Source organism: Triturus cristatus, chromosome 6, assembly GCF_964204655.1.
Source record: "Triturus cristatus chromosome 6, aTriCri1.1, whole genome shotgun sequence".
In the NCBI taxonomy this organism is placed as follows: domain Eukaryota; kingdom Metazoa; phylum Chordata; class Amphibia; order Caudata; family Salamandridae; genus Triturus; species Triturus cristatus.
Window position 1 is genome coordinate 1,946,238,973 of NC_140589.1, and position 22,367 is coordinate 1,946,261,339.

At 46.2% G+C, this 22,367-nt stretch overlaps 1 protein-coding gene across 5 annotated transcripts in view; it reads right to left on the bottom strand.

Moving 5' to 3' along the window:
* Positions 1-2,648: 2,648 nt before the first annotated feature.
* The window catches only part of LOC146822568 (zinc finger protein 783-like), a 67,010-nt gene continuing 47,291 nt past the window's right edge, over positions 2,649-22,367 (bottom strand). For all 5 annotated transcript variants that reach the window (XM_085613673.1, XM_085613672.1, XM_085613676.1 and 2 more), the window contains 3 exons: positions 20,457-20,570; positions 10,159-10,257; positions 2,649-5,074 (listed from right to left, as the gene is read on the bottom strand). In XM_085613673.1, the coding sequence (XP_085469799.1) occupies positions 4,221-5,074; positions 10,159-10,257; positions 20,457-20,570 (1,067 nt within the window). In that variant the 3' untranslated portion in view covers positions 2,649-4,220. The remainder of the gene's footprint in view (positions 5,075-10,158; positions 10,258-20,456; positions 20,571-22,367) is intronic.

A 22,367-nucleotide genomic window follows, 5' to 3' on the forward strand; every position in this document is an offset into this window, starting at 1 on the left:
CTTCCTTTTCAGCAGCGGTGCAGACCTCGGCCCGGGTTTCCAGTGTGTAGGTCGATACACCGGTGGCTTCAAGTACCCCCGCATTTCCCTCAGTTATGGGCACAGCGTTTCTTCGCCCTAATGCACCTGCGTCGAAATATTGCTGCAGCACCAATCCGTCCTCTCAGTGGGGCCCGAAGCAGCTCAGACACATACAATGTCCGCGGCCTCTAAACTCGTCGAGCTCAGCACGTCAGCTCCCAGACTCATAGCCGATGCTATTGGTGGCAGGATCTCTCTCCCTGCGCAGTGGCAAAAAGGGAAAGCACCATCCAGTTGCCAAAGCCAGATGACAGATAGAGCGCAGAGCTATAGGCTGATTTCAGAGTACACTGGCCACGGCTCCCGACATCTAGTGCCGCTGGCGTATCACTGCCGTGTAGCTCAGTGTATACTGCGATGCCCTTCTTCGGCGCGCGTCGCGCCACTTCCCCCTTACTGGAGTGTTGGGGTCTACGCCGTCGCTCTTCACCTTGGGTTGCACAGGAACTTCTTTGCTTTTTCCTATTACACCATGCAGGAATTATGGCGGCCTGGGCCGCACCGGTCGCGGGAATGTTTCCCCTCCGCAGCACAGCCTCACTGCTTAGTTGGTCAAATGTAGCATCGTCGTCCTTTCTACAGGTGTCAGTGCTGTGTTTATTGCTCACTCTGCAGCTTCACCTCGCCATGCAGGTTGCGACTGCTCCCTCTTCGCCCGGCCGACAAAAACGATGTTCTGGCCGTACCGGCGGAGCCCACACGCCGTGGCCGAGCTGGGTGCTGTACGTCACAGCCTTCACCGGCACGCCAGACCGATGCTGTGGTTTCGGTTTCTACTGGCTAGGCCTCAGTTGCATCGTGTTGCGCCATGGAGTCGCCGGGCATCGCAGCAGGTAATCTGTCAGCCCACACGGGGTCTCTAGTGTGCGGTCGTTGCAGGTCTTACTTGCTCATGGTTTGTTGAGTTTCAGTTGTGCAGGATAATGCTGAATATTTAGGCGTCCAGGAGGAGCTTGCTTAAAGTGTGACCATCTCTCTCTCTGGCTAGCTCCGCCCCCTCACAATTACTTCTTTAAAAGCCAAAGTATCTCTGCGCCGTAGCGCTTCACTCAAAGCAGGTTCCGCCAGAGGCCTGGCAGCCCAGTAATCAGTCATATATGCGCTCGCTAGAGTTGTGGTATGGAAGGCCTGGGTGTGTGTCAGTGGTCCGTCGATAAGTGTATGTCTAAACGCTGCGGGCGAAGCAACAAGTGTCCAGGGCACTCCTTCCGTCGTTGGTATGTCTTCCTGAGTCTGGCAGCAAGTCTCTGGTGCTTCTGGGTTTGGGTGTTTGAATCAATGCTTTGCTTCCACGGGAAGCAATCCACAATGCTTCACTGTCACATGCAGCTCTAGGGCAGCAGCCCTCCTTCTCTAGAAAGCTGGGGCACTCGTGCACATTGATCACCATTCAGGTGATAACTCCATCCCCACAAAATCTCCTAAATTGTTGCAGCATCCAGGGCCGGACTGACTGTACCGGACATTGTGCATTTCCCCAGGAGGCTGGAATGGTGGGGGTTTGTTTATGGGGGTTCAGGAAAAGATGGACGGAGGGAACAGGGAAGAAACAAAATAGGAAAGAAAGAAAAAAGTAAATGCAGCAAATCAGGGAAATTAGAAAATCACTGGCGGCATTAGTATTGTACTTCAACTATGTTTTTAATCAAACTTTTAACACTGAAACATTACTTTTGTTGCTACATAGGAATTTGTAAAGGGGTTTTATTATTTACCTATGGGATATCTACTGTTATCATATAATCCTGATTAAATTTCTATAGCATTATATCAGTTTAGAGGGGTAGAGGTGTGGTGCAACGGCCAGAGTGGCTGACTCCAGAGCTCGGGGCTCACGGTTCGATCCCCGGCACCGGCGGCAGGTCATCTCAGCATCATGTGACTCACTTAGTCTCCCCGACGGCCCCCAGCAGCTTGAGACCCTAACAGGTGATTTGATTGCGCTTTTCAAATACCAGATACAGATACAGTCTGGTTGCTTTGCCAGAGTCTGGTTATTTTTAGCATCTGCACGCATCCACTGGTGCAAACTTTGAAGGCTAATGCCATACACACGTTACTTCAGGAGGCATTGATGAGGTACACAGGTATAGGGGAGTTTATCAGTAAGAAAGGGTGACCTACCCAACAGTAATGGGCAAGCCATGACCAGAGTTAACACCAGAAAGAAGATTTTGTAGGAGGAACGGTTCTTGATGAGTTGGGAGTGTACTCGATAACAGTGGGGGAAGGTGGGTGTGAGACTTTTGGGTGCTGGGGAACATTGTATCAAAGAAAGAAATGAAAAAAAGATCAGGGAAAGACAAATATAAGACATGAATACACAGCAAACAAATTTAACGCAGTAGCATGCATAGGAAATATGTGCCAAGCAGAGACAGGAAATCAACACACAGCCTAGACCTGCCGAGACCTAACAAACCTCTCCCTGTTCCTATAACCTATAACTGACAGCTTCTCTCGTGAACTATAAATTAAGAAGTCTCTCCTTTGGGACGTCTTTGATGTGACAATCAAGGCGTTGGATTGTAGAGAACTTGCCAATAAAAAACACACTACAAAAGAAGGACGTGTTTGCAAGGATAGATATTAAATTTGGTGACATGTTTTACACTTATCAATTATCTCTGGTAAGTCTTAACTTGAGTAATTAACTTTGAAAACAAAAATGTAGAGAATACAAGCAGGATGGCTGCAGGTAATACGTCAGGTATAAGAAAGGGCAAAAAAAGACTAAATGTAAAGAGTAGGATAAGAAAATAAAAAGGGAAAGGAGTATACCAGGGAGGGGCTTCCAAATATATTAAATTACATTTAAAAAAACATTGGGAAGGGTACATTAATTACAAAAGGGGGGGAATGCATTGGGTAATGGGAAAGGTTCAACAGAAGAGGGTCAAACTGGAACGTCTATCAGACAAATTATTTTTTTTATTTTATTTAATAAAAAGGCTATTCTCAAAATTAAATGTGGAATTCCCTTAAAATAAGGTCCTTTGTTTTGCTTAAACAAAATAAATAAAGTGGGATTCAAACATTAATGATTATGAGTTAGTTCACCCACGATTAATCTCAAAGTGATTAGGGAACTTGAAAAAAAACAATGACACCTTTAGTCCACCTTAGACCGCACTGGTCAGCATCTACTGGGCCTTCTGAGAAAAGCAGCGCTAGATTATCCCAAAAAGTTTCCTTCTGAACGTTTGAGCTCTACAGGTATATTGGGAGATGGTAAAAACAAATAATATACAATACAAGCATTTCTCAAAGGAAGGTATGTTTTGCTGTAGCTTGCATAAGTGGTTTGAGTAATTTTGCTACAGATAATTTGAATCCGGTCTTAGAGTGACCGGGAGGCAGGGATGCAATGCTTCTGACCATCTTGGCACGTACAATAGAGGTTCGTTGAGGGTCTTTTCAAACACATCGATTTCGTAATCGCAAAGGTTTTTGGGAGAGAATTCCACAGTTGTCACCGCAAGAATTAGAGGCATTGGAGGCGTCTGCTTGAGGAATGGAGAAAGCTGAAGGGCTCAGATTTGGGAGAGAGCGTCAGTGCTTGGAGGTGTAGGGACATGTCGGTCTAGCTGCTGTTAGGGGATGGATGTTCGCCTTCTGATATCAGTCGGAGCTTCCAGTAGTGTTTGCCACACACCCAGCCAGGCCTTCCATGTGCAGCAGGTTTTGTGGCTTCATTGATCCCTGGATCATATTGTGCTTTCTGTTGTGTGCCTTCAGGATTTCCCTCAAGAACGTTTCACGTGGTTTCCTCATGTGATAGGTCATCAGTGGAAAGAGGCTTCCCAGTTCCCTAGCGGGGCCTTCTCTCCTGTACAGTTCTTTGGTGCTCATAATAAGCCATCGAGGTCTTGTCTTATCAGAAAGGGATCTTCTTTTGTACTGTTCTCCGTCGCGAGGGGTCGCGCATACAGGTGTCTCTTTGGATGTTTTGTTCAGTCATGATGTCACTGGAACTAGGACTTTCGTTTGGTGCATGTCTCAGGAACATCAATTTTCCAGTGTGATGAACTGTGATTTCCCTTGCCTTTGTGTTCTCCGATGCTATCCACTTCTGTCCTGTTAGACGCTCTTTGCTGTCTGCCAGTTAAATGGACTCTTTGGTGAAGTGCAAAGATTACTTAATGGATTAGGTTTTCGTGTAATTCTATGCACTCCGACACTGTTTCCTCTTTGTGCACTTTTTGATGTTTGTTGAGTGTTTCCTTGCGGTTAAAGCTTTCTCCACATTCCGTGCATGTAAACGGTCTCTCTCCCGTGTGAGTTCTTTGGTGACCTATAAAGTGCTGCTTTTGAGTGAAAGTTTTGCCGCAATACAAACATGGGTACGGCCTTTCACCGGTGTGTGTTCTGTGGTGTTTTATGAGACTGGAGCTTTGACTGAAGCATTTCTCACAGACTGTGCAGATGTACGGCTTCTCTCCGGTATGTATCCTCCTGTGGAGGCTCAGACTCGAGCTACGGGCAAAGCTTTTTCCACAATGGGCACATGTATACGGTTTTTCACCAGTGTGATTCCTCTGGTGCTTGAGAAGACCAGAGTTCTGTCTGAAGCTCTTTTCACATTCATTGCATTTATAGGGTTTGTCTTCGATGCTGTCACCTGATTGTCTTGAACGATTTTCATGATCGTCAGCATTTTCCGAGTGCAATGTCTGATGAAGAAGAAACATGGAGAGATCGCTGTATAATACTCCACACTCAGGACACATGTATGACCTCTCTCTTGGGGACGTGCCATGCTGAACTGTAGGAATGATTACTGTGCTCACATTGTTCGTGCCTGGGCTGGGTTTAATAATAATGGTGTCAGCTGGGCTGCCTGGGTCCACAGACGCCATCGCGAGGTTGTAGAAGATCCCATCGTCGTAGCAAGTGAGAACCTCCGCACCGGCGCCTTCAGACCAGGCCTCCCGAGGGTGCGCTGGCTCCGACACATCTTCAACCCGCTCCTCGGTTATAGATTCATTTGTTCCTACAAGAGTAAAAATATTATCTTTAATGCACAGAGTATTAAAGAAATGTGGTGATTAATTCAAGGAATGTGAAGAACTGACGCAAGACTAAATGTAACACTGTGCTGGAGCAGAGTAAAGAAATGAAACAAGGCAGAAACTAACAGTGTGCTGAGGAGAGTAAAGGAACTAAACAAGGGGGAAAGTAATACTGTGCTGGGGTAGATTAAAGAAATGATACGAGCCTGAAAGGAACAGTGTGCTGGGAAGAGTAAAGAAACTGTTCAGCCTTCTACCTCTGACCCCTCATCCCTCTGAAGAACAAAGCCAAGACAGTTCACATCCTATACCCCAACCAATCACTTTTCTAAAAAGCTAGAACACATCTCTTTAGGTCTGCTGCCTCCGACTACTCATCTTTCTAAAGAACTCAGCCCTGATTTTTCAGCCCCTACCTCTGGCCACTCATCCCTCTGAAGAACGAAGCCAAGACTGTTCAACCCGAGACCTCCGACTCCTCACCCCTCTAAAGAACTCAGCCCCGAATGCCCAGTACCACTACTCTTGATCATTCACCTCTCTAAAAATCTTGCCCTAATCATTCAGCCTACTCCTCCAGAACACTCAACTCTCTAAAGATCTAGTCTCTTACTGTTCAGCCCTGCTATCCCAGACTACTCCCTGGTCTAAAGAGCCATGACCTGGAAGCTCAGCCTCTACCCCAGGCTATTCACTGTTCTAAAGAGCTAGACCCTGTGTATGGCTCCGCTACCCCTAAACATGCACTCCTCAAAATATCTAGATCCTGACACTCTGCCTGCTACACTGACCATTCACCACTTCTAAAGAACTAGCTGCTGACAGGTCAACCTTGCTACCCTTAACCATTCACTACTCCAAATAACCAACCACTCAGCTTGCTACCCCTGATTGCTTACCCCTGCACAGAGCGAGGCCCTCGCTGTTCAGCCCTACTTTCCCCAACCACACGCCCCTCAAAAGAACTGGGCCCTGCCTCGTCAGACCTACTACACCTGACCTTTCACTCGTCTAAAGAGCAGACGTATGTGCGGCCCCTCTACCCCCAACTGCTCCTCCCTATAAACAGCTGGGCCCTGACTCTTCTGCCTACTACCCCAACCACTCACCCTTCTGAAGACCTGGACTCCAACTGGTCAGTCCCGCTTCTCCTGACCATGGACTCTACTAAAAAACTAGACTTGGCTGGTCAGCCCGGCACTACGGGCCACTCACCCCTCCAAGTGACGAGGCCCCTTCAGCCCGCCACTCCTGACCAATCTCAAATCTAAAGCAAAGAGAACTTGTCAGCTCCACTGCCGTTAACCACTCTTCCGCCTGCTCCACCGCCCGGCAATAAAACCAAGGTCTGGTCGCCCAGCAGGTGGCCTAATGACATTATTATCCACAAAATTAGTGAAGAATGTACTTCAACTTACTGTAACATGTAAATGGTTACTTGGCTGTAGGATAGCCCTAATGGTTGCTGGTCAAAATTATGAAAATATGTTGCTTTTAAACGTATACATGCAATGGGGTACCCAGGAGGAATATGGTATACAAATTGGACATTTTAAGAATGATATGGATTCATTATGTGAAAAGTATGGTTCGGATATATTTTTGCTGGTGGGAGATTTTAATCACAAATTAAACCAAAGCAGCTAGATATCTGGTATATGGAAATTTTGGAGTCTCGTGATATAAATCAAGCAAAGTTGCCAGAAAGCCTCTGTGCAATCCATGATGTGAAGTTGAGAAATTACCTAGCGACAAAAGGCCTCTTTTCCTTAAACGGTAGGTCAGCCCAACATTGCCCGGCAAAGAAAACTTTTAACCTGGGGACACAAAATTGCCCTATAGATTATGTTTTTATGTTAGGATGGAATTTTGTACTAGTAAAGGGCTTTGAGATCAGCCACATAGAAGGCAGCGACCACAATATAATGGAAATAGAGCTGGTAAATCTCCATCAGACTACCTGCGATAAAGTAATCAACAACAGATGGATTATCCTAGGCGTATAACAACACGGTTAACAGAAGAATATATAGAAAGGTTTACCAGGTTGCAACAAGATATTGATCGAGGATGTGTGAGTGGCTGAATTTGGCTTGGTACGTTGAGAAAATAAACCAAGTGGTACAAAGCCTTCGTGTAGAACTTGGAACAGATGCAAGGGTTATCAAGAGTAAACAAACCACTCCGGCTAGACGAGGAAAGTGGTTCAACACAGACTGCCTACATAAGAAAAGAGAATTAAGGAGAGAAGAGCGTAGCCTGCGTCAAAATTTTGACCAGACCAGGGCAGAAATCCTCGTCAAGCTAAAGAGAGATTACACCATGCTAATTTGTAGCACTAAAAGAGCCCACAAGGAAATCTGTTGGAGGCAATCAAGTCCAAGAACATACGACAGTTCTGGAAACTGATACAATCAGCAACAGGACCCTCGGCTGCCTCAATGAACTGCGTGGTGGAAGAGGGTGCTTGGGAGGAATATTTGCAGGAATTGTATACCCCGGGGAGAGAAATTGAAGAGGAGGTATCATGGGACTGGAGCGGCCTCGTAGAAGGTCTAAAACTGGATTTTTCAGTAGCAAATGTGCTTAACACGATAAGGACCTTGAAACTAACAAGAGCAGCAGGTCCAGATAACTTACCAGCCCTGATAATAAAATCAAAGCCGTCCTGGTGGGCAGAATTCTTCTCGCTTATGTTTTTAGTAATCCTAGAATCTAGGACGATACCAATAAACTGGAAGGGAGCGATAATCAGGCCGATTCATAAGAAAGGAGATGTCTATGCCCCAAAGAATTATAGACTAATTAACTTACTTGATATTGGTGAAAAGATCTGTGCCAAAATAATATTAGGTAAGGTGAAAGTTTGGGCAGTTCAGGGATCAATTGTTCCAGTTGAACAGGGGGGATTTAAAGAAGGACATTCCACCATAGATCACGGCTTTGCCCTATCGGCTTTGGCCCAGAAATCGATAGAGCAAAATGGAAAGCTGTATTGTTGCTTTGTCGACTTTCGGGCAGCTTTTAACTCTGTGGATCGCAATTGCCTCTGGGAAGATTTGAAAAATATGGAATCCCGGATGACATACTGATGATTCTAAAAGAGTTACATGGAGGGAATTGGGCCCAGGTAACTGGAGACACACAAGGGTCATTGACTCATAAGATAACTGTAGGGAATGACCTTAGACAGGGGTGCGTCTTGGCCCCTTTGTTATTTGCAATCTTCTTAGCAGACCTCCCTGCAGTATTAGAAGTAGAAAGAAGTGCAAGCCCTAGAATGAGTGGAAACAAAGTGCCTTGCCTTCTATACGCAGATGATCTTGTGATCCTTGACCAAACAGAGATAGGACTCCAAAGGAAATTAAATGTTTTTAAGAGTTATTGTGATAAAACGTTTTTAACTGTAAATATGGAAAAAACAAAGGTTTTATGCTTTGGGAAGAGAGGTAAGAATTTTAACTGGTTTTTAGGTCAAGATAAATTGGAGGTAGTTAAAGAATATAGATACTTGGGCCTCTGGTTTGATAGCGCGCTAAAATGGAGCACTCACCCGGAGGCTCAAAAAGCGAAAGCCTTCTCGACAGTCTGTGGACTGAAAAAATGTAATAAAGAATTTGGTGATATGTCACATAAACCTCTGTTAAAGGCATTTGAAGCAATGATCGTTCCGCAAGTATTGTACGGGGCAGAAGTTCTTTACCTGAGTGGTAAATGCGGGTAGGATCGTGAAGAAGGAAAGATCTTAAAAATGCAATTGTCATTACCAAGCTGCACAATGATCCAAGCTATCAGAATGGAGTTAGGATTAACAGCATGGAGAGTTCAAATCCAAATGTCTTTGGTAAGATTCTGGAAACGCCAGGACCCAGGTGGTGTGCAAAAGGTCTCACAATGGTGCAGAGAGGAGATTCAATCTAGTAGCCTTAAATGGGCAAAGGATGTATGAGGAAATCTCCAGAAAATAGCAGTGCGCCTTAAGGTGAGACTTTCACAGCAAGCCCTGGAAGTAGATTTCACAAAGAGAATGCTGAGAGAGCAAGGGCAGATATATTCAAAATCATTGGACCTAGAATATATGAAAGTGAAAAAATCAGTCCAGTGGCTAAAAAGCTCATGGGCAAATGAAGCTTGGTTCCCGTACTTGGATATCTTGCCCAATCAAGGGTTAAGATATGAAATTCTAAGGGTCCGAGTTGATATTAATCCTTGGAAGACGGAGGAATAAATAAAGGCAGCATTGATTCAAACAGATGGTATTTGTAAATGTGGGTTAGGAATAAGAAATGACATTTTGCACATATTGCTTGATTGTACTTTGGTTTTAGCTATACGGAAATTGTTTTTACGTCGCTTACTTTTGAAACACGAGGTAAGCTCTCGTGCCCAAGCTGCCTGCCTACTTACGGAAATGCCATCTCTAGACAATGCAATCGCAATGGGAACATCTTTGAAAGCAACAAAAGATCTCGTGAGGGAGGAATGAAAGGAGGGGCCCCGCCCGCGCTCGAACCCTTCAGCACCGCGGGGGAATCCGCGCAGCGCTGAAGGGGTTAAAGGAGGGGCGTTGATTTCAAATGTATTTTAGTGTTCTCCCATTGAAGAGAGTTCCATGGATTTAGATGTTCTTATAAATTTCGTTTAATGAATTATGATTGTATGAGGGTGCCACCTTTCTTCTAAATGTATTTTAATGGTAACTTATTTTGCTATAGAATTTTTATTGTCGCCATTATTTGGATCCCTATTGTGTTTTGTGTATTGTTTAAAGACTATGGTCTAAATAAACAAAGATTTCTCTCTATCACTTGCCCTTGACTGGTTAACCCACTTCCCCTGGTGAACTCCAGAAGTTTAAGAGTTAATATGTCCCAACAGTATCGAACTGTTCTCGATAATAGGGCGAGAAGCAGCTCAGCCTTGAGCATGAGTGTATCATAGGGTCACACAAAGAAACCACAGGACATTGATAATATGTAGCTACCAATGTAGGTGAAGCACGCTTACAAGGAATGACAGTCTGGGCATGATCCATGTAACAAATATCGAATAAGATCGAACTCACCTGCCTCACTCCCTTGGCCATCAGAGTCTAGCTGATCATGGACAACCACTTCTCCCACATCGGAAACTCGGAATAAAATGTCCGGACCAGAAGGACAACCTGCAATGCGTACACAACAAAGGAACTCATTGATAAGGACACGCGCCGGAACAATGACAGATTGGTAGGCACACAGCATCGTCCGAACAGTGATCAGAGTCTGCAGAATGTAAGATCTTACAAAGGCTCTGAGCTCAGGATTACAGATATGCAAACACGCCCTGATGCAAGGCACATACCAGAGACTGATATGTAAAGACTCCCTGATGCAAGGCAAATATCAGACACTAATAAGCAAACACACCCTGATGCAAGGCACATACCGGAGACTGATATACAAACACACGCTGATGAAAGGCACATATGGGAGACTGATATACAAACACATGCTTATGAAAGGCACATATGGGAGACTGATATGCGAACACACCCTGATGCAAGGTACATATGAGAGACTGATATGCAAACACACCCTGATACAAGGCACATACCGGAGACTGATATGTAAAGACACCCTGATGCAAGGCAAATATCGGACACTTTTAAGCAAACACACACTGATGCAAGGTACATATGAGAGACTGATATTCAAACACACCCTGATGCAAGGCACATACCGGGGACTGATATACAAACACACGCTGATGAAAGGCACATATGGGAGACTGATATACAAACACATGCTTATGAAAGGCACATATGGGAGACTGATATGCGAACACACCCTGATGCAAGGTACATATGAGAGACTGATATGCAAACACACCCTGATACAAGGCACATACCGGAGACTGATATGTAAAGACACCCTGATGCAAGGCAAATATCGGACACTTTTAAGCAAACACACACTGATGCAAGGTACATATGAGAGACTGATATTCAAACACACCCTGATGCAAGGCACATTCCGGGGACTGATATACAAACACACGCTGATGAAAGGCACATATGGGAGACTGATATATAAACACACGCTGATGAAAGGCACATATGGGAGACTGATATACAAACACACGCTGATGAAAGGCACATATGGGAGACTGAGATACAAACACACGCTGATGAAAGGCACATATGAGAGACTGATTTACAAACACACGCTGTTGAAAGGCACATATGGGGGACTGATATACAAACACATCCTGATGAAAGGCACATATGAGAGACTGATATGCGAACACACCCTGATGCAAAGTACATATGAGAGACTGATATGCAAACACACCCTGATACAAGGCACATATGGGAGACTGATATGTAAAGACATGCCCTGATGCAAGGCAAATATCGGACACTGATATACAAACACACGCTGATGAAAGGCACATATGGGAGACTGATATGCAAACACACCCTGATTCAAGGCACATATGGGAGACTGATATGTAAAGACACCCTGATGCAAGGCAAATATCGGACAATGATATGCAAACACGCTGATGCAAGGCACATATGGGAGACTGATATGCAAACACATGCTGATGAAAGGCACATATGGGAGACTGATATACAAACACACCCTGATGCAAGGCAAATATGGGAGACTGATATTCAAACGCACCCTGGATGCAAGGCACATATGGGAGACTGATATGCGAACACACCCTGATGCAAGGCACATATGAGAGACTGATATGCAAACACACCCTGATGCAAGGCACATATGGGAGACTGATATGCGAACACACCCTGATGCAAGGCACATATGGGAGACTGATATGCGAACACACCCTGATGCAAGGCACATATGGGAGACTGATATGCGAACACAACCTAATGCAAGGCACATATAGGAGACTGATATGCGAACACACCCTGATGCAAGTTACATATGAGAGACTGATATGCAAACACAACCTGATGCAAGGCACATATAGGAGACTGATATGCGAACACACCCTGAAGCAAGGCACATATGCAATATGGGAGATCGTAAAACACAATGAGCAGTGGCATATGGATACGTGACCAACAAATATGCTACGCATCATACAATGAAATGAGTGAGATCATGAAGACACTGTAAGAAACTGAACACTGAAATGTCAACACGCCCTCAAGTAGAGTACAGTCATGCAATGTGTGGCAATGTAAAAATACACTAAGAAATAAGCTACTGACGCATACCCAACAACACTTGCTATGATGTACATAATATGTTGTGTGAAGTCATAAAGATACACAACGTAATGTGTGAAGTCAATGCAACAGGCTTGCAAACAAACTTCTTGTGTTAAGATAAAAATGTTCCCTGTGTGATGTTACAGATGTGCCGTAAGTAGATTAACCATAGTTGTCACTGGTATCTGATTGAGCACATCAAGCAAGCCTTCCTCAGACACACGATTACTGTATGCATTTTTAAAAAGACAAGCACTGGACTGGGCAAACACTTGCATGCTGTTTGGTATCTGTTGACCTCTGAGTCTTGGTCCCCCACGGACACCTTACCTGCTCGCCGCGCTATTCAGAGTCAAGTACTGAAAGGGTGAACTTAAGCCCCGATTAGGAGTCAGGTGTAGGGAATTTCACTCTACTTGACCACGAGTGGGTCGTTTCTTTCTGGAAGTTGGAACAGCAGATCTGATGATACCTGGTCATTTCACACAGTAAAAAGCACATGAGGCTTTGGCCTCGTCCCCAATATCTATCTGCCCCTCCCTTCCCTACACCCACCTCCTTCCATCTCCAATCGACACAGAAGCCCCAGCACAAAAGAGGTCGGACCCCGTTCAAACAAGGGAATTGTGTCAGGCAGCTTCGCAGAGAGTAGGCAATGGTCTGAGGATGACTGCCTGCCCCAATCCCTCCATGTGCTCCCTACAAGGAAATATTTTTAAAACTGTCACAGTTCCTTTAAAGAATAGGCTGCTTAAAAAGATGAATACATATAGTTTTTAAATGTTTTCTGTTTGGGAAGGCAAAAACAGGGATGGTGCTCCGCTGCCCCTTGCAGGCAATCATGCCAGAGTTTGAACCCAATCACAGAGGGTCGCAAACAACAACCTCTATGATTAAAAGACTTTTGACAGGCCGCTCTGAACTCTCTGCCACAGGCAATTTTGCAATGGGACGTATTAGAGCATAGGTTATATCTCAAAATTACAGACTGATTGCAAAAATGTCAGAGCTCCGTTGGCAGCCACTACTTACAACGTCCATTTATATATCAGGCCGTAAATGAGGAGCTACGGAATAACCTGAAATGAACCTAAGCACCGGAGGCCACAATGACGCACTTCATAAGAATGTGTGTGCCTCTGCTCAGAGCTCGTGGGACTCCCCGAAAGCCACACAGAGGCGGAACCATCAGCATCATAAGAATACGTGTAACTCTACTCAGAGCTCGTGAGACTCCCCGAAAGCCACACTGAGAGGCAGAGCCATCAGCATCATAAGAATGTGTGTGCCTCTGCTCAGAGCACTTGGGACTCCCTGAAAGCCACACTGAGAGGAGGAGCCATCAGCAACGTAATAATATGTGTAACTCTACTCAGAGCTCGTGGGACTCCCCGAAAGCCACACTGAGAGGAGGAGCCATCAGCAACGTAATAATACGAGTAACTCTACTCAGAGCTCGTGGGACTCCCTGAAAGCCACACTGAGAGGAGGAGCCATCAGCAACGTAATAATACGTGTAACTCTACTCCGAGCTCATGGGACTCCCCGAAAGCCACATTGAGAGGCAGAGCCATCAGCAACGTAATAATACGTGTACCTCTGCTCAGAGTTTGTGGGACTCCCTTAAAGCTACATTGAGAGGAGGAGCCATCAGTAAAGTAATAATACGTGAAACTCTACTCAGAGCTCGTGGGACTCCCCGAAAGCCACACAGAGGCGGAACCATCAGCATCATAAGAATACGTGTGCCTCTGCTCAGAGCACGTGGGACTCCCTGAAAGCCACACTGAGAGGCGGAACCATCAGCATCGTAATAATATGTGTACCTCTGCTCAGAGTTTGTGGAACTCGACTCCCCGAAAGCCACACTGAGAAGCGGAACCATCAGCATCATGGCCTACACATATAAACGTGAATAGAAAATGTTGAATCTGAAATCAAACTCCTGGAGACCTAACATAATCAATCCAAAAATGTATTGACAGTCATTAGGTTACCGCGCTGCAAGACAAATACAACAGTATTTTAATACGAACAGCAGGAGTTTGATTCAACACATAAAAATCTAAACGTTATGAGAATTGAACAAGGAGCGTAATGTTCTTGCAAACCTTCGGAAATACAAAAAGGATCCTGTGTGAGAGCCACTAAATGTAAAGAAGCCACACAAATGGCAGTGAGTCAACTTCAGATTTCAAGTATCTTTCATTTTCAATAACTATTAGACAAACATTAATCAATGTGTTTGCGATAAATAATTAAACAGTAAACTCCTGCCAAAATAAGACAAAGATAGATACCTATTAGATAAGCCCATTGCTTTCTCAGACAAAACAAAAGCCATTTTGACCTTGCCCAAGTGGAAAGGCCGCAGCACTAGAGGGGTTTCCTTTTCTGTCCTATAAGTCCTGAAGAGACAACTTGACCACGGTGGTGCTAAACCTATTTCACCAGGCTGGGGAAAGTTATGGGTTCAGTGGCAGATTCTGCAATACAGAAACAAAAGGAAACACCCCTATTTACCAAACAGCAAGCAGGATGGAAAGGTCATAAATAATCTTCTACACACGCCTCATATAGTTTTGCTGACCGAGAGATACAACAGTGACATTTGCATAACGCTTCGCTAAACCCGTCAATGTATCCAATGGTACCCGGATCTGCGGCCATCGCTTCCTGGAATACCTTAGGATGTGATTTCAATGATGATGAGCAGGATTCTGCCACATATAATCAACAAAATAATGATTAAGACACTTCTTGATTCTGAGTCACCTACATTTTGGCACTGGTGGGAAAAACTGGAAGCGACAGATATGATGGTAATCCGAGGATAAACCACCTCCTTGTCTTTGGAAACCCACGCAGGAAAATATCCCCATTAATGCCCGGCCCACCACTGGCACAGTCGTTGTCCTGAGAGGGATTGCCTTCGGGTACCGGGTGGCATGGTCTACCATGATAAGGATGTACCTGTTGCCCATGGCTGTCTTAGCATCCAGTGGCCCCACAAGGTCAATCAGGACCCTTTCAAAAGGGGTCCAACAACTGGAAAAGGTTGGAGAGGAGCTTTGACCTTCCTCCCACTCTTACCGCTTGCCTGGCAAGTTTGGCAAAACCTGCAATGTCCATCTGACGGCCTTCGCATTTGGGGCCAGAAGAAGTGGGTGACAAGCCTGTCAAAGGTCTTGTCCTGCCCCAAATGTACTGCCAATGGCACGTCATAAGCCAGACCCAGTAGGAAGGCTCTGAAGCGCTGGGGTACCACCAGCACACGGGCTGACCCAGTCTCAGCGACCTTAGGCTCTCTGTACAGGAGACCATTCTCCCAGTAGATTCAGTGTGATCCAGACTGATCACCAGCTTCCTGGTTTGCAGCCGCCGCTGCAAACCTTCCAGAGAAGGGCACTCCTTCTGCTCCCTGCAGAATTCTTCCCTGGTGCGACAACCTTTTTGCTGCCAATGGGTCAGCTCAGACAAGTCGTCCAGTTCAGCCACTTTCTCCGAGTAGGTGCTGGGCATCCCTCTCAAGGTCAGTCTCCTCCTGGACTGTGGGAACCTCAGGGCCGGGTTTCCCACGCCCCCTGCCCTTTCTCTTGACAGGAACCTGGGCCACTGTTTCAAGTTCCAGGTCCTTCTGATCACCCTTTCTGGCCACTATTTGACAAGTGGACACGCATGCCCACTCTTGCTATCCAAGTATCTCCAGCTGAGACCTGAGCTCAACATCTTTTCACAAGGACTGCTCCAGGTCATTACCTAGACAATCTACAGGCATGGAAGGGGTCACAACCACCCTCAAGGGACCTGAGGCCCCCCCCCACTCGAAGGGAACCTGCGCCACCATACACTGGCGCTCTGAATTGTCTACATTAATGACTTGGTGGAATGCCCCTGAGACTACCTGCTCCTTAGAGACCAGGTGACACCGGACTGAGCTCACACTGGCTCTAGTATCTCTGAGATCCTCTACCCTTTTCCTATTGATGGTGACCCAGGTGCTATATTTCTTTGTGTTAGGGGGCACCTGGTTTCCTGGGACCATCTCACGGTCCCCTAGTGAGACAAGGGTCATTTCTGTGGGATCCCCACCCTCCTGTGGGTACTCCTCCGCATAAAGCGCTACACTAGCCAACACCTTGGACTGCCCACCGGTGGGTAGCTGTGCCCTTTTGGGACACTTGGGTCCCCCTTCAAGTGAACCGCTTGCTCACAGGCATAGCACTTGCGGGGGTCGGTCTCTGCAAGCTTTCCTGAAGAGACCCCTTGTTTCTTATTTTCAGGGGGGATGGGAACCTTTACCCTGGGTATTAGTTTGGGGCCCTTTAGAGAACTCCGGTGCTTTACCCTTATCTACCCACTTTTCTAATAGGGACCCTGCCCGCCTTTGGCTGAGTCTCCCCCAAAATCTTTCTTGTGGACCCTGGTACTCCCCTAGCGATTCGCCTTCATAGCAAGCTTCCTGTGATCAGTTAGATTACTATCAACCAAGTGCTGGCGCAGCTCTGCAAAACATAGACTAGACAAGTGCTCCCATGCAATAAAATTGTAAAGGCCCTGAAAATCTGTTACCTTCACCCAGCCATCCAGTGACCTGAAAAAGGAATCCACACATTCAACCAAGTGTTTTCCTACTGGACCTAGACGGATCCCTGTACTTCTCAGGAGTGAGACAATACCTGGTGAGAAGGACCTCCTTCATGTCAGTGTAGGCGAGGTTACACCCCTTACCCAAAGCCACTAAAGTGTCATTTGCTTTTTGTGGGAACAGAGTCCACAATCCTGCCCCCAATTCTTCTCATGGACCCCATGGATAGATGCCCCATAACCCTGAAACCACCTTTGTATGTCGTCCCCCTTCTTGAATTCCTTGCCAACATTTTTAGGGATGTGCAAAATCCTGTCTGCCATCCTGATGGGTTGCTACCACCATCTGTGCGGGACCTGTTCCTCTGATCCAGCTCCTTTATCCTGATCTCATGGTCTAACATCATCCTCTTCTCCATTGCCAACTTGAGCTTCATCAGCTCCACTGCAACTCTCCTTGCTTCCCGCCTGTCCTCCGGCTCCTCTGGGGACAAGTCACTGCTGCCTAGTCTGGAGGTTCCCCCTCCCAAAAGCACCTCAACCATCGGAATAGGCTCCTCCGCCTCGACACCAAGATCTCCAGATTGCCCACTGGCGTGTCTGACTGCTACCCAGGCCCTCAGCGACTTTTGTAGCTCCTCTTTCCTGGTGAGGCCCCTGATTTGGACATTGAGGTTCTTGCAGATAGCCTTCAAATCGTTCACGTTGTAGGATTCTAATCTCTCCTCCTCAAAGGCCACTTCCAAGGATGCAACAGATGATGTTCTTAACTCAGGCATGATGCAATAGAAAGTTCAAAACAAGATGGAAAGACAAAAATAGACCAAAAAAGAAAACAATGTGTGGTACGTAACGGTCTGCAATATGGTAGTAGTGTACACCAACCAATCAGTGCAGGTCAAGTGCAAACACAAGTCCTATCCTCACCGCTGCCACCAATGTTAGAAATGGGGGTCTCTAGTGGGCAGGGGTATGCACCTTGACCAAGTAGGGACCCTTCTTCCTAGTCAGGGTAAGGGAGTTACACTACTGAAATAACTCCTTCTCACCCCCTTGGTAGCTTGGCACGATCAGTCAGGCTTATCAAACTGGCAGTGTGTAAAGCATTTGCACATAACCAACAGTAACACAGTGGAAACACTACAAAACGACACCACACTAGATTATAAAAATATCCAATACTTAATATTTTTTAAAACAAGACCTTAACAATAAAAATCCAATATACAGTTACTTAAAAATATGCACTTTGCAAGAATACTTTAAAGGTGCAGTTCCCTGAAGTCTGCAGCTCCGTCTGGTGCCATCGCACTACTGAAACCAATAGAATCCAACTGTTCCATCTGACCGTGTTGGTCGGGGTGTCAGCAGACTCCTACACAGTACATTTTGTGTTGCGTTCGACACACAGGTGCAGGCCGGTCATGGCAACAATCGTGTTTGCGGTATAAAGTGGAGCGGTACAGCGTGTGGTGCCCTCAAGTCGCGTTGGAGGCAGCAGCTCGGTGGCGGTTGTCCAGCGGTGTCAGTGAGACAAGGGCTGCGGTGTGAAGGCGGTGCACGACGTGGTGTTGATAGATCATGGTCCAGGCGACAGAGCCGGTTGTGGGGAGCTGGCGTTGGTTGGTCCAGACGGTGTGTGGGGGGGCATTGCGTCATGAGACATATGAGCCACGATGCGGTCACGGAAGTCGCGGTCAGCATGTAGCCTGCTGAGACTTCAGAACAGGAGGCAAGCTCTATTTCAAGCCCTTGGGGATACTCAGCACAAGTAAAGAAAGTTCAGTCCAGTCCTTTCACTGTCCAAGGCAGAAGCAGCAACTGCAGGCCAGCCCGACACAGCAGCAACGCAGCAAAGGGGCAGCACTCCTCCTGGCATCTCTTTCAGCACTCCTCCTGGCATCTCTTTCAGCACTCCTCCTGGCATCTCTTTCAGCACTTCTTCTTGGCAGGTTCTTGATTTCAGCGAGTTCTAAAGTTCTGGGTTTTGGGCCCCGATATTTGTGCTCAGTTTCTCTTTGTTCCCTCAAGCAGAGAGTGTCTGTGCTCAGTCCAAACCAGTTTGGTTCTTTCTGGCCCAGCTTCCCAGCAGGAGGTGGTGACAGCATTGTCGAAGGCAGGCCAGGCCCATTCAGGAGCAAGGAAATCTCCTCCCACTACTCTAAATGCTGCCTAGGTCTATTCAGCCCAGCCCTGACTCATCCAGGAAAGGCAGGACACACCTCGATCCCCAGTGGCTGTCTGAAGAGAATGCACATCCCCAGCCCTTATCACTCCAAAGCCAGTCAATCCACAAACCCAGCAGAGGCACACAGAATGGCTAAGCAAGAAAATACCTACTTTCTAAAAGTGGTATTTTCAAACACAGAACATAGAAATCATCTTTACTAAAAGGTGCATTTTTTCATTCTGAGTCCAGGCATACTTAACTCCATTTCTCTATCTTATCCCAATGGGACGATATACTCATAAGATGTTATAAATAAACTCCCATTCTACCCTAAGGCACAGATAGCCTTTCCATAGTGAAAGACTAAATACACTGTATTTCACTACCAGGACATGCCACACACCAGTACATGTCCTACCTCTAACATACACAGCACCCTGCCCACAGGGGTACCTTGGGCCTACCTTAGGAGTGACTTATATGTAAGAAAAGGGAATATTAGGGCATGGCAAGTGGGTGCACTTGCCAGGTCGACATGGCAGTTACAAACTGCGTGCAGACCCTGCAGTGGCAGGTCTGAGTTACCTCCTTAGGGCTACTCACGTGGGTGGCACAATCATTGCTGCAGGCCCTCTAGCAGCATTTGATTTACAGGCCCTGGCACACTCAGTGCACTTTACTATGGACTTATTAGTAAATCAAATATGCCAAACATGGAAACACCAATCCATAACACAATTTACAACAGGAGCACTTGCACTTTAACACTGACCAGCAGTGAGCAAGCGGGCAGGGACATTAGACCAGCAAAAACAGAGGCAAACCGTGAGGTCAGAAAGCAAAAAGACAGGGGAAACACGCCAAAAGTTGCCAGGTCTAACAAATACTGTTTAATTAGCTAAAAGATCGGGAAAATCCCTCTTCGTCCCTAGAGGGCCCGGTTATACTCCAGACACAGAGCTGACAATACAGCTGTGAGCCTCTCGGACAGAATGAACCACGATGAACCATCACACATCTGTTTGCTTTGATCCGCTCTTCTGCTTGTACCCTTGTGAACCACACTAGCGTGTTTTACAGTGGTAAGATTGTCTTCTGCGTTACCATCAAACCCAGCTTCCGGGTGATATATCTGTTGCTCTCCTGCAGCCTATTACAAAAGGAACCTCGCACACCTGAATCTATTTATTCCACTTTGTTGTGTACTTGAGATTATCCATTCAGTTTTAACCACCTTTCTCATAGCAACAACCGGAGATGCTATGCCTTGCTTAGCAGCATAGAAGACATGCTCAGTCACCACAATAAATTGTGTAATGTTTGTATGTTAGGCTATAAAAACATACCTACAATATGCAGTGAAAGGTCTCAGCCGTACCTGCACAGGGATTGGCCAAGCTCTCTCTCATCTTTGAGTAGGGATGATCGCGGAAGCAGAGCTCTTCGTCGTTTCTGATTCTAAACAGGACGTGCGGATTCTGGATTCCATGGCCTGCGATTCCAAATGGACAAAACAACGTTAGATTCCATTGTGCCTGATCAAGGAGCCACTGCTGGGGGGGCGGGACCAGAAGATGACGGATGCTTGCGTCGCGGTTATGCTCCTCACCTTCCTCATCTGGATCTCTCTCTTTAATAACCACAATGCTATAAATGGCTATTTTTGAGATGATCACATCAGGCTTTATTTGAAGAGCCGTAAATGTTTTATTGTTTTTTGAGACTCCATGTACTGGAGAATTTTAATGGGTTGACAAAGTATGCAAATGAACTTATTTGAAGGTATAAATCCTGAACTGGATGAAACTAGACTTTGCACCAGTTTTAGGACATATTCCCAGCGGGAGCGGAGCGTACATTGCATGCGCTCCAATCTTTGAACAGGCAGTTGGCTCCACCTTGTAACAGGAGGTGACTGCTCGTGCAAAACTGTGGGGAGGATAATACCACGGGCAGAACCGGTGATATTTCCCATTATGCACACTTAGGGCCAGATGTAGGTAAATGCACTTTTGAGATTCCTTAATAGCGATTTTTAGGGAATCGCTATTAAGGACTTGCAAAATGCTTTGTAGGTAGGAAACGCAATATTTTTTGCGATTCCTTAATTACGAATCGCAAATTGCGATTCGCAATCAAGGAATACCTTCCCATTCATTCCTATGGGCCTAAAGGCCCATAGGAATGAATGGGAATTGCGCACGCAATTTGCGAGTACCCAATAGGTACTCGCAAATTGCGTGCGCAATTTCAAGGGTTCCAGAGGGACACCCTGTTGCACCCCTGAAATGTGCATGTGTGCACATGTGGCGCACATACATGTCCTAAGGTCATGAATGTATGCCACATGGCTCTTTTAAAAAAGAAAAAAAGGGCTTTTTTAAAGGAAATCGCTAATTACCACCAACTTGAAGATGGTGGTAATTAGCGATTCCTTAAGGCTAAATTGCACTTTCATTTGTGCTACTTACATTGCATTTAAGGAATCGCAATTTGCAATTCCTTGAATGCAATCGCTAAATAGGGAATCGCAAATTATGCGATTCCTTATTTTGCGAGGGGCTCATTGTGTGCTACATAGCACACTGCTAATTTGCAATACCAAACGATGAAATTCTGCAAATTTCAGCATTCCCGAGCGCAAATTAGCTTCCTACATCTGGCTATTAGTGCCTAATTTCACCTCCGACGTCTAAATGGCTCTATATACATAATACCTCGCAGCGCGTGCTGGCACGGGGCCGATATCACCCGCACCTCACCACATCTACCAAGATAAAGAGCAACCCACCACTCCTTTGGGAGAGACCCCCTCATCTGGATGCCAGCAACAGCCCAGAGCAGAGGGATCAAACAGGCATCCGGGGCCATCCTTTCTGCTCTGTGCACTTCCACACAAGCCCAAAACTGGACTGTGTGCTTCCCTGTGCATACAGGCCATCCAATACAACGCCCATCTCCCCCTGCCAGTCACACCTGTGATGTTCCTCCAGCGCTGACCACTGGACACACATGCAGCACTCCTGACCCAGGCTTGGCAGATGTGCCCCAGTCTTCATGTCGCCTCTCTAGTGCGGATCAAAAGGTTGGTCAGGCTTTAATTTGTTCTGAGTTTAATTTTGGAGTTAGACATTTTGACCTTTACATTTCAAATGTGTAGCGGTGGAACTCTTCCCGAGGATGCATTCGAATAACAACTTCCAGTCCCTAATGTTATATTAGGCTGAGATGCAGCAGGAGGTGACAATGAAGCCTCCACTCCAAGCAGGTGATTCAGAAATGAAGTCAC